The sequence below is a fragment of the Alosa alosa genome, chromosome 2 (genome assembly GCF_017589495.1).
Source record: "Alosa alosa isolate M-15738 ecotype Scorff River chromosome 2, AALO_Geno_1.1, whole genome shotgun sequence".
NCBI classification, from domain to species: Eukaryota; Metazoa; Chordata; class Actinopteri; order Clupeiformes; family Clupeidae; genus Alosa; species Alosa alosa.
Genome location: NC_063190.1, coordinates 8300515 through 8312227, shown reverse-complemented (window position 1 = coordinate 8312227; position 11713 = coordinate 8300515). Strand labels below are relative to the sequence as shown.

Genomic DNA, 11713 nt, shown 5'->3' with positions numbered 1-11713 from the left:
ATGACTTTACATCCAATATGGCTGCCCAGGGTTTGACACCAGTCACATGACTGTCACATGACTTTACATCCAATATGGCTGCCCAGGGTTTGACACCAGTCACATGACTGTCACATGACTTTACATCCAATATGGCTGCCCAGGGTTTGACACCAGTCACATGACTGTCACATGACTTTACATCCAATATGGCTGCCCAGGGTTTGACACCAGTCACATGACTGTCACATGACTTTACATCCAATATGGCTGCCCAGGGTTTGACACCAGTCACATGACTGTCACATGACTTTACATCCAATATGGCTGCCCAGGGTTTGACACCAGTCACATGACTGTCACATGACTTTACATCCAATATGGCTGCCCAGGGTTTGACACCAGTCACATGACTGTCACATGACTTTACATCCAATATGGCTGCCCAGGGTTTGACACCAGTCACATGACTGTCACATGACTTTACATCCAATATGGCTGCCCAGGGTTTGACACCAGTCACATGACTGTCACATGACTTTACATCCAATATGGCTGCCCAGGGTTTGACACCAGTCACATGACTGTCACATGACTTTACATCCAATATGGCTGCCCAGGGTTTGACACCAGTCACATGACTGTCACATGACTTTACATCCAATATGGCTGCCCAGGGTTTGACACCAGTCACATGACTGTCACATGACTTTACATCCAATATGGCTGCCCAGGGTTTGACACCAGTCACATGACTGTCACATGACTTTACATCCAATATGGCTGCCCAGGGTTTGACACCAGTCACATGACTGTCACATGACTTTACATCCAATATGGCTGCCCAGGGTTTGACACCAGTCACATGACTGTCACATGACTTTACATCCAATATGGCTGCCCAGGGTTTGACACCAGTCACATGACTGTCACATGACTTTACATCCAATATGGCTGCCCAGGGTTTGACACCAGTCACATGACTGTCACATGACTTTACATCCAATATGGCTGCCCAGGGTTTGACACCAGTCACATGACTGTCACATGACACTACATCCAATATGGATGCCAGGGGGCGGCATTGTTTGACAACAGACACATGACTGTCACATGACTTTACATCCAATATGGCTGCCCAGGGTTTGACACCAGTCACATGACTGTCACATGACTTTACATCCAATATGGCTGCCCAGGGTTTGACACCAGTCACATGACTGTCACATGACTTTACATCCAATATGGCTGCCCAGGGTTTGACACCAGTCACATGACTGTCACATGACTTTACATCCAATATGGCTGCCCAGGGTTTGACACCAGTCACATGACTGTCACATGACTTTACATCCAATATGGCTGCCCAGGGTTTGACACCAGTCACATGACTGTCACATGACTTTACATCCAATATGGCTGCCCAGGGTTTGACACCAGTCACATGACTGTCACATGACTTTACATCCAATATGGCTGCCCAGGGTTTGACACCAGTCACATGACTGTCACATGACACTACATCCAATATGGATGCCAGGGGGCGGCATTGTTTGACATGGCAGCCCAGGGTTTGACATCAGTCACATGACTGTCACATGACACTACATCCAATATGGATGCCAGGGGGGGGGGGCGTGGCATTGTTTGACAACAGACACATGACTGTCACATGACTTTACATCCAATATGGCTGCCCAGGGGTTTGACACCAGTCACATGACTGTCACATGACTCACAAAACAATAACAATAACAAACAACACGTGGTGACAACCACATGGCTAATTTGCATACAAATGAGGCGTGGTTATCACGTGATTTATGACGTTTCAGGGGGCGGGGCTTATTTTTGACAGTTTGTTCATGATAATAACTACTCAAGCGCCTCTGATTTATTAATCACCACTATGTGGATATTGTTTTTAGAATTGATTAAGATTAAGTCTTCTGCTGTTAAAGAATGTGTTTGTGTTGTATGTATGCTGCTGAGACCTTGAATTTCCCCTGGGGATCAATAAAGTATCTATCTATCTATCTATCTATCTATCTATCTATCTATCTATCTAACTTGCTTGTGTGTAGAATAACATTTTAAGCTTACTGGTGTTACTGCACAGGGGCATGATGGATAAAACGGGGTGTTTAAAAATCATATACATGAACAACAAGCTACTTGTCACAAGCTGTAGACATCACAAATAGTCTAAATGAAGATGTGAATGTGAAAGAATTCTGACATTTATTTAAAATTATAGCTGTTACCATAAAGAAGCAGTGAGTTCTCCTGGTCCTGGTGAAATACTGGGTCCAACATCATTCATTTCACATACAGTACTTTCAGATCCGGGGAGGCATGGCTTGAGGCAGAAGGGTTCCAGTCATTTGTAATTTGCCCAGTAGCAGCCAGTCATAATGAATCAATCTACTATGGTGCTATTTTGCATTGGTGTGTAATACTTTATGTAAGAACTTGGTCAACACACAGCAGCTTAAGCCTTTGCTTGAAAACATACATGTAATACAACTGACATGTCTGTTTTAAAAACATGAACTTAGATTTCATGGAGACAATTTCATATTAAAATGATAGCTCATATACAAGATATAACATTGAAAGTGACACCACTTCACATCATCACTTCACTTCTTTCTTAGTGGAAACTACCGTAGGTAATAACAGTCATTAGAGCTATAGTGTTTTACTGACTACTCTTAACATAAAATGCAAATAGTGCTATGCTTGCAACTAAAGTGCCATAGAATTTAGAGTAAGATGGTGATATCAGTATTTCAGTCATGGAAGCTTCCAACCAAATGATACTTCTCAGTAGCATTTGCCTTGTGACAACAATCACACTATTTGGCAAGAACACCATTGCTTTCATTTCTGTGTGATTTGTGTGGGGGCATGATGAAGAAACCCATTCTCTGTTGTCAGGTGACTTAGGGGTTGACCTGACTGATCATGTACTTTGTTGAGAAGCTTGAGATATTCCACCAATATCTGAGAGTTTTGGTCCCAGGACAAAAAGTTCAGTTGATTCAGAGTGGACAAAAGAGTTGTTGAAAATGAGTTTTGAGTGTACACTGTAGTCAGGAAGCCGCACTGCATGCATGCATGCATGCAAATACATTTAAGCAGTCCTGAATATTTTTGGCTAGATTAACAAAGTCAGACAAAAGATTTGTTAATTAGGGGTGTGGTTGGTTACTTTCAGTTGAAATGTTTGATGAAATCATTTACCTGTATGAAATACGATGAAATATGATAAGCCGGATAATGGATAGTATCTTAAGAAATTCATCCAGTGTTTACACATCTCATGTCACAGACCTGCTGTTTGGTTTTGCAATTTGCCATGGTGATTTGTTGCTGTGTTTTGTGATTTTTTTTATTTTTTATTTGTTGTCATGTTTTTCTATTTGTTATTGTGTTTTGCACTTCAGAGAAATACCTTCTGGAAAAGTGTAGAGTATGAATTAAATATAGTTGACAGTAGGTGGCGGTAGCAGTATGGCTTTGCAGTGTTGTCTGAGATCACTGAGTATGATGTGATGAGAGTGTACTGAGTTAATGGCCAGAACCCACCAGGATATATTTCTATATAATGTTTATATTTCATATTACGATGTAGTCTGTCATTGTTGTTTATATGCATATAGGCACAACAAACATGTGGGAAGAAAAAAGCATGTGTGCCTGACGTGTGGCTTGAGTATGAGTGCTATAAAGACCTCTTTGCGGTTCTGTGTGGGCTGTCCACATGAGGTCAAAACTAAAGGGACTTAAAGTGTCGCCACTTGTATGCCCAAAAATGGTTCCACAATGGCGTGGCCACTAAGGAGCCTGTTTTGATCTCGCACTAGGTCTGCAGAATTATGACTGGTTTCAAGTTTTAAAAATAACTTTGTTTTTGCCAGTGCACAAGATCTGTGGCAACCGATTGTCTAGACGCTGTTTGTCTCTGAAGAAAGTCGTTTTTGTGAGCCAGCTGAGCCAGCTCAGCTCAGTGGCTCTCAGAATCAGAGCCTTACTCAGTTCTTAGCTGTGGGCCTTTAAGAAGAGTGGTCATGCTGATAGTATTAACCATTTCATATTGTGATCCATCTCTATGGAGAGAATATTATATGATGAAAGTGCCTCTTGTTTTGCCAAACAAACAGTCCATAGAATCGGCAGTCTTGTGTTTTCAGTCAGGTGGGTATCCTGAGCGTTTAGCACATATCTTTACGCATATCACACGTCTGGGGTTGGGAACCTCTTTTTCTCTGTGGAAGGGTAATCATTTTCTTTATTGCTGTGAATTTATTTTTGGTCATGGAAAACAAGGCCTTTGATACTAGGATACTCATAGTATAGAATTGACTAAAGCCTTTTACATTTTCACTAATGACAGTATTTTATCCACATCTGTGCTTATTAGAAAGTTTATTGAAATGTTCTCTATTTTTAGGTAGGAAGAAAACTAACCTGAATAGGACCACCCAACAGATTTTGAAAAGATGTACTGTCGCTGCTCAGATAATCCGATAATATAAAATCTGGATAATATCACAAGCAGTGAACTTAGCAAATTGATATGGAGGCAAGGAAATTATGTGTTTGTGTAAGCAGTTGAATATGTAAACATATGTTGTTTGTGACTGAAAAAAGATTAAAATTTTCTAGCGCAGCCACCAGGCACGCTACTGTGTTAAATATTTAAGTTTTTGTTGACGTTTTAATGTCAATATCATACAATTTGGGACTTGTTGTAGAAGAGGACGTGGGTGTGGATCCAATAAAGTATACTAACTTATAGGAGAGTATACAAGGTTTCTTACTGCAAAATATATGTATTTGACAAATGTCCTTAAAAAAAAAAGTTTCACTTTAAACATATCAGTGCAGCATATTCAACCTCAGAGTTCATGTCAGGTGAAGAGGGGCATTTTTCTGAAACATACGGTGCTCTCAGTTAACATTTACTGATTTCCAAAAGACCTGGAAAAGTATACTGATTGGATGTACTCCCACTTTCTCTTTACCCACCTTGGTATATAGAAGTTATTAAGTGGATTTTACACAATTGCTTTTAATTTTATGTTTTTATGTATTTACAAACTATGAACTAGAAATGCTTAGTCATTGGTCTGTCGTAGTGATTTTACAGATGTGAAAGCCCTCCTCACCAGGTTTCTCTATGCACTATACTCAGGTAATCATTAATGTTGATGAATGGCGATTACATGACTAGCTTTTCATATAGTCAGGGGGAAGCTGCCACCCACCCTCCCCCTCCCTAAAGGCGTTCGGTGCAGAGAGGCAAAGGGGAAGACACATTGACAACATGGCTATGCAACCAGACAGACCAACATGGAGCAAACAGATAGAGTTCACCCTAGCTGGGATTGGGAATGCTGTGGGTCTAGGCAATGTTTGGAGGTTCCCCTACTTGTGTTACAGAAGTGGAGGAGGTAAGAGCTTCTCTTGATTTAAATTAGGATGCTGTCAGTCCCCTCCTAAGACTTGTGATTTTGAGATTGTCATACATTTTGTTTCAGTTTAAAGTAGAGTGATACTCTAAAAAGTTAGGGTTAGGGTGTTTGTTGTTAGCTTGATTGATCTCTGCTATTCACTGAATGTGTCATATGTTTAAAAGGGAAGTAGAAATAGATTTGATCAGTAGTGCATAGTATTGCAGTATTACATAAATGTTGGATAAAACACCATAAAAGTTATTGTTATACAATGATATGCTATTATCAAAGCCGCAAGTGACCTCTGTCTCTAACAATACAGTCTGATAATTTGTTGGGACAAAGGATACTTTTGAAGAGCATTCAGATAAAGTTCATATGCTAGTTACATGACTCTGACTTCATTTAAGTGAAAGAAAGAGTGTGGAAGAATAAGATACCACTAAAAACTGTGGGGAAGCATGTGTGTATTGTGAATGCTTAACTTTTAAAATATAACAATACCACTAGTGAACAGGAAATGCAAACTTAGTGTAAACATGCTGATGAACATATTATAAAGTTTAATTTGATTTTACTGTTGCTGTAGTGACAGGGGAAATGTCCTCTAATTTATCCATTTAGCTGATGGTGTATCACATGAACTAATGTAAACTGTGCCTCTCTCAGGGGCTTTCCTGGTTCCTTACCTCTTCATGCTGCTGGTTCTGGGAATACCATTACTTTACATGGAGCTGATAGTAGGCCAGTACCTGAGGAAGGGACCTGTTCATGTCATGGAGAAAGTGTGTCCGCTGCTTAAAGGTAAATAAAGACCGTGATGTAATTATGGACATTGGGTGGATATGGAGATTTCATTGATTTTGACACTTTTAGCTACATGTATTTCTTTTTACGGAACTGAACCAAAACATTTTTTGTTTTGTTTTTTGTGTTTGTTTGCATTGCAACATTTGCTAATTCATATTATTTATTGGTTGTTTATATTGTTTCCCCTCTTTTCAATCTCAAGGTGTAGGCCTGGCAACTGTAGCCATCTCCTTCATCATGTGCACTTACTACAACGTCATCATTACCTGGTCACTCTACTATCTCTTCAGCTCTTTTCAGAGCCCTCTGCCCTGGCAGAGCTGCAACAACACCTGGAACACCCTAAACTGCACTGATCATGTTACTAACAGCTCCTACTCCACCACTGCCAGCCAGCAGTTCTTCAAGTATGTTCTTTTAACGTTTGCTCTGGTTCTGGGATCCATGTGGAATAAATAGCAAATGGGCTTTTAAATTACTTCTGGTCATGGGGGAAAAAAATTATAATGTTGACCTAGAACACTGAAACGTTGTGAAGCAAAATAATAACATGCTGATCTTTGGTCCAGTATACGCCACTAGATTTCAAACTAGTTTTCGAAGTCGATTCTCAAGTCAGGTCAGTTATGTGAGTTATCCATTCGCCACTTTATTTTCCAACAGAAGTCTCAGACAGTGTCCCAAAGCTCTGATGAAGGTTCTTACTTGACCTTGCACATGCAGTCACTGTTGAGACACCATTGCAAAACTTTCAAGGAATAGTGTTACAAAACAATGAAAGTTCACACTGAAGTGATGAGATCATTTGTTTATTGCAAAAAATTAACTTTTGTTGGCAAGAAAGAATAACGCTTAGTTATGATCTGCATATTTGACTGATAATTTACTTAGATTTACGGTAGATTAGACTGTTGGCATTTCCAGGTTAACTAGTATATAGTCATTAAAAAAAATTATCTCTGCAAACTTTGGACTTAATTACATATATTGTAACTTCTGGTAAGTTAGATAGACCAGTCTATGGGCGTGATTACATATGTCTGTGTCTCTTTTTTTCACCTTGCAAAAATCTAACAAAGCCCTGCACAAGTGTCATCACTGACAGTGAGGCTGTCTAGGCCAGCTAATACACATAGAGAAATCTATTTTTTCCAGAGGCGTTTGTCAGCCTTCAGAGTGGCTGGATAACCACACACCTGTCAAAGGCCACCCTCGGGGGAAAACCAGGAGGGCAAAACCAAGGGTCGGCACGGGGAGATGAGATGCGCTGACGACTGTCAGGCCGCTGGCTGTCACGCCTGTGTTTTGTGTTGTCAGTCGTAAAATGCTGGATCGGACGGGGGGGCTAGAGGAGGCAGGGACCCTCCGATGGGAGCTCTTCCTGCTGCTGCTGCTTGCCTGGATCCTCATCTACCTCTGCATCTTCAAAGGGATCAAGTCTACTGGGAAGGTAACCTCAAAAGGGCCTCTCGTACTTCATGTGCTTTATTAATTTGTGGTCATGTTTTTTTTTCCGGACATTTCAGTGTTGAAATATTTGCCTATGAGTTTCTAATTTTTTCCATCTTATTTTCTCTGTCTCTGTTTGAATGCTATTTTTTCCATTGTTCAGGTGGTCTACTTCACAGCAATCTTCCCCTATGTTATCCTTATTGCTCTTCTGATCAACAATGTGCAGCTGCCTGGGGCTATGAAGGGCATTAACTTTTTTATTCTGCCTGTGTGGGAAAAACTGCTGTCACTTGAGGTAAAAATGTATTTCAGTGTTTCACTTGAATGACGAGACTTGTTAGAATTGTTGCATGTAAACTAATTGCACATGTCTATGCGTTTGTCTTGCTAGGTATGGGTCAACGCTGCTGCACAGATCTTCAATTCCATTGGGATTGGATTCGGTGGCCTTATGACTATGTCCAGCTATAATTCTTTCAACAACAACGTTCTTAAGTGAGCGAATGTAATTTGCTTCTATTTATTTAGCTTATAGTAAAAAGATAATGCTAGAGTTAACTCTACACGTAATCACAGGTCTTCATGTTTATTATGGTGCAGCTCTGTAGGAGTATTTTTTCTGTTCTCAGAGACACTTTGGCAATCTCCATCATAAACTCCCTGACCAGCATTCTCGCTGGCTTTGTCATTTTCTCAGCCTTTGGCTACATGTCACATCTGCAAAACATCCCTGTTAGTGACCTGGCTGTGGACGGTACGTGTATTACCTCATGGCTCTTTACAAGAGACTAAGGTGTCCGTAATTGGAGCAACATGTAATTAGACTTAACCCTGTTTAAGTGTAGTATTACATTTAAGGAGTCAGCTCTCAATCCTCACATTTAAAGTACTCAGTGGCGGGAAAAAAAAAAAATCTTCACTATATTGCTGTTACATTTGTTTTGAGTGAGGAGCGAGCGAGAGATTGAGAGAGTCTTTAAATGTAGGCCTTTGTGTTTATGTGTCTGCTTTCCTCATCCAGGTCCAGGGCTTGTGTTTGTTGTGTATCCCCAAGCCTTCGTCACCATGCCAGTGGCTCCATTCTGGGCCATCATCTTCTTCTTCATGCTGCTGTGTCTCGGCCTGGACAGCGAAGTGAGTCACATCGGCCAAGTCTTAGTACCATGTTGTGGTCCTCACTGCGGTGCTGTGAGAGATCTAAAATGTTGTGGAAAATGCCAACAACAAGTAGGGAATCTTGTCAAATTAAACCCTCTTGTGTTTGTCAAAGCAATATATTAACACAGAAGATCCCCTAATTTGGCACGCTTTGTCAGATAATCTTTATCTGCATGCCCAACAAACTCTGTGATTGAGACAAGTTCTGATCTTTTCCTATTGAGGAATGTTTCTTTTTAACCAATAGTCAAATGTATGTAAAAATGTACGTACAATGTATATACTGTGATATCCATCTGTGTGAAAAAAATCTTCTGTTAAGACTAAGGATGCATATACAAAGCAGTTACTGATACACTGACCTTGTGGGATTAAAGGATTCACGAATGTTTGGATGACATTGTACTTTACAGTGATCATAGGGAAGGCGCCAACGACAACCATGGACAATAAGTCCTAATCTCAATTATTTTTGGCTGGATACCCATTCGGTCTAACATGATACCTGTTATTCCAGCAGTCTATGTCATTTTATGGGTTGGCACCAGGATATCTGGGCTGGGATGACATCTTTAGCGTTGTTTGGGAACACGTACTGGTTATCTTTTTAGTGACGAGATCTCGCACATATTATTACTTGACAAATTCAAGAAATTTGACACAGTTTGTCACCGCACAGAAAGAAAACAAGACCATTAAAAATACTATTTTTTTAGTATGCTTGTTTTCCCTGACATACATTTTGATTTCTGTTGTGCCCTTAGTTTGCAATGGTGGAAGTCATGGTAACTAGTTTGATGGATGGCTATGGTAAACCGCTACTAAAGTATTTCAGACTGAAGGAGATACTGGTGCTGATGGTCTGCTGTACTGCTTTTCTGCTGGGGATACCTCATGTCATGCAGGTAATACTGATTACTGCAGCCAACACAATCCATACCTATACTTAAAATCGTTTACATTTTATTTGCAATCATGGCTTAACATGCAATCAAGGCTTTACTATGTACATGCAATGGTTGTGTACTAAATCATTATCCCTGAATGAAAATATAATTTTCCTGTTTGGAAACAGTGTGGGATCTACATATTCCAGCTGATGGACCATTACACAGCTATAGTGTCCATCATCTTCCTCGCATTTTTTGAAGTGATTGCAATCTGCTGGGTTTTTGGTGAGTCTCTATCTGTTTCTGTACAACTGAAAAGACACACACTATTAGACATAATATGTCCACAGGTACACTATGCAAGATTTTTACCTTAATATACAGTTGTGCTCATAAGTTTACATACCCTAGTGTACATACACATGCTAAAGTTGACTAAAAGAGGAATAAATTATCTTTTGAAATTGTAAAAAAAAAAAAGGAAAAATCCAACCTTTTAAGGACACCGATTTTCTTTGTCAATGAATAATGTATCGTAAATAAATAAATGTTCTTCCTTAAAATACAGGGGCTCATAAGTATACATACCCCTATGTTAAATTCCCATAGAGGCAGGCAGATTTTTATTTTTAAAGGCCAGTTATTTCATGGATCCAGGATACTATGCATCCTGATAAAGTTCCCTTGGCCTTTGGAATTAAAATAGTCCCACATCATCACATACCTAGACTCTGTGCTATGAAGTGGTCTAAAACCAGATTGAAACTTGTCAAGGATATTAGAGGTGTTTAAAGGACAATTCCGCCGCAAAATGAACCTAGGGGTTAATAATATGTGTACCGAGTTAGTCCGTTCTCTGGGCTGGCGCCATCTTGGGAAAACAGTCAGTTCAGCTCGCGTTGCTCCAGTCCAACGTTGTAACATGAGCTGAATTGTCACGTGACTGTTTTCCCAAGATATACGTGAACGGTACTGTTTCTAAACTGTCTTTTTAATAAACTGTCTGTACACTTACAAAGTTCTCGGTTTACATGTAGGGCCCCTCATTATGCTACCGTGGAAGTGTGGTGCTATTTTGAGCCTTGTTAGTGGTATAGAAATAGCGATTTCTTTTCACTTAACGTGTGCCCTGAAGACTAGCGTTATAGGCTAACTAGAAAATGTAATTTCGAGGAAATTACCAGTGCATGAAAATATAAACATGCTGTATATTAACATAAAATGCAAAACAAACTTGTATTTGGAAACAGTTGGCAGGAGTCATAGTTGATAACAACTGACCGTTGAAATGGTTGAATAGTTAAATAGTTGAATAGTTTAAATAGTTAAATTATTTAATATTGAATTATTGTAGTGAGGACATTTATTTTGAAACAGTTGTGGGCAGAGGAAATAGTTGAACAGAATCTGTAGTCTTAAGAGAGCCAGATTGTATGCCTTAAAGCCTGAGACAGAGTATATAGTTTAAAAGTTGAATGTAGATAGTCTAATGGATGTTGATAGACAGAAAGTTGAATGAATGTTGATAGGCAGATTGTTTAATGAATGTTGATGGATAGTTTAATGGGTGGATGAGCGAATGGTTTGAAGAGGATGAATTGATAGAAAGTTGGATGGAATGTGCCTTACAGTCCCAGTTAAGAATTGACACTTCATTCACCATCAAGGTGATTCACGCAGCTGGGTGAAATGTAAGTACAACTGCAGCCGCTTGGGGGCAGCATAGTCCGCTGTGGCGTTCCACGGTCGAACCGGACGGAGCATTTGACAGCAAGGGCTTTGATTGGCCGAGTTTTCAGTGCGTTTCTCTGTGTTTTTAGCAGCCCCTGCAACATGCTAGTCCACTGTAGCCTATAAGCTTTGTACATAATGTTAAACATAGTTTTGGATTCAGTGGCAAGATGTCTTGATTGTACAGTGCCTGTCTCTCAGTAATGTTTTAAAATGAGAGCTTCGTCAGCT

General features: G+C 39.9%; 2 protein-coding genes across 5 annotated transcripts in view; one reads left to right on the top strand and one right to left on the bottom strand.

Moving 5' to 3' along the window:
• si:ch211-283g2.1 (sodium- and chloride-dependent GABA transporter ine) overlaps window positions 1-11713 on the top strand; it is a 41258-nt gene that overhangs the window by 20564 nt on the left and 8981 nt on the right. For 3 of the 4 annotated variants that reach the window (XM_048267400.1, XM_048267393.1, XM_048267406.1), the window contains exons 3-12: window positions 5231-5438; window positions 6111-6245; window positions 6454-6658; window positions 7569-7701; window positions 7864-7998; window positions 8095-8198; window positions 8333-8457; window positions 8725-8837; window positions 9626-9766; window positions 9937-10036. In XM_048267400.1, coding sequence (XP_048123357.1) covers window positions 5231-5438; window positions 6111-6245; window positions 6454-6658; window positions 7569-7701; window positions 7864-7998; window positions 8095-8198; window positions 8333-8457; window positions 8725-8837; window positions 9626-9766; window positions 9937-10036 — 1399 coding nt within the window. The remainder of the gene's footprint in view (window positions 1-5230; window positions 5439-6110; window positions 6246-6453; window positions 6659-7568; window positions 7702-7863; window positions 7999-8094; window positions 8199-8332; window positions 8458-8724; window positions 8838-9625; window positions 9767-9936; window positions 10037-11713) is intronic. The other variant, XM_048267414.1, reaches the window with a different exon arrangement.
• Window positions 8875-11713, bottom strand: part of dhrs11a (dehydrogenase/reductase 11a) — a 30318-nt gene continuing 27479 nt past the window's right edge. Inside the window, exon 8 of the transcript XR_007196272.1 lies at window positions 8875-8900. The gene's annotated coding sequence lies outside the window, so the exon portion shown is untranslated. The remainder of the gene's footprint in view (window positions 8901-11713) is intronic.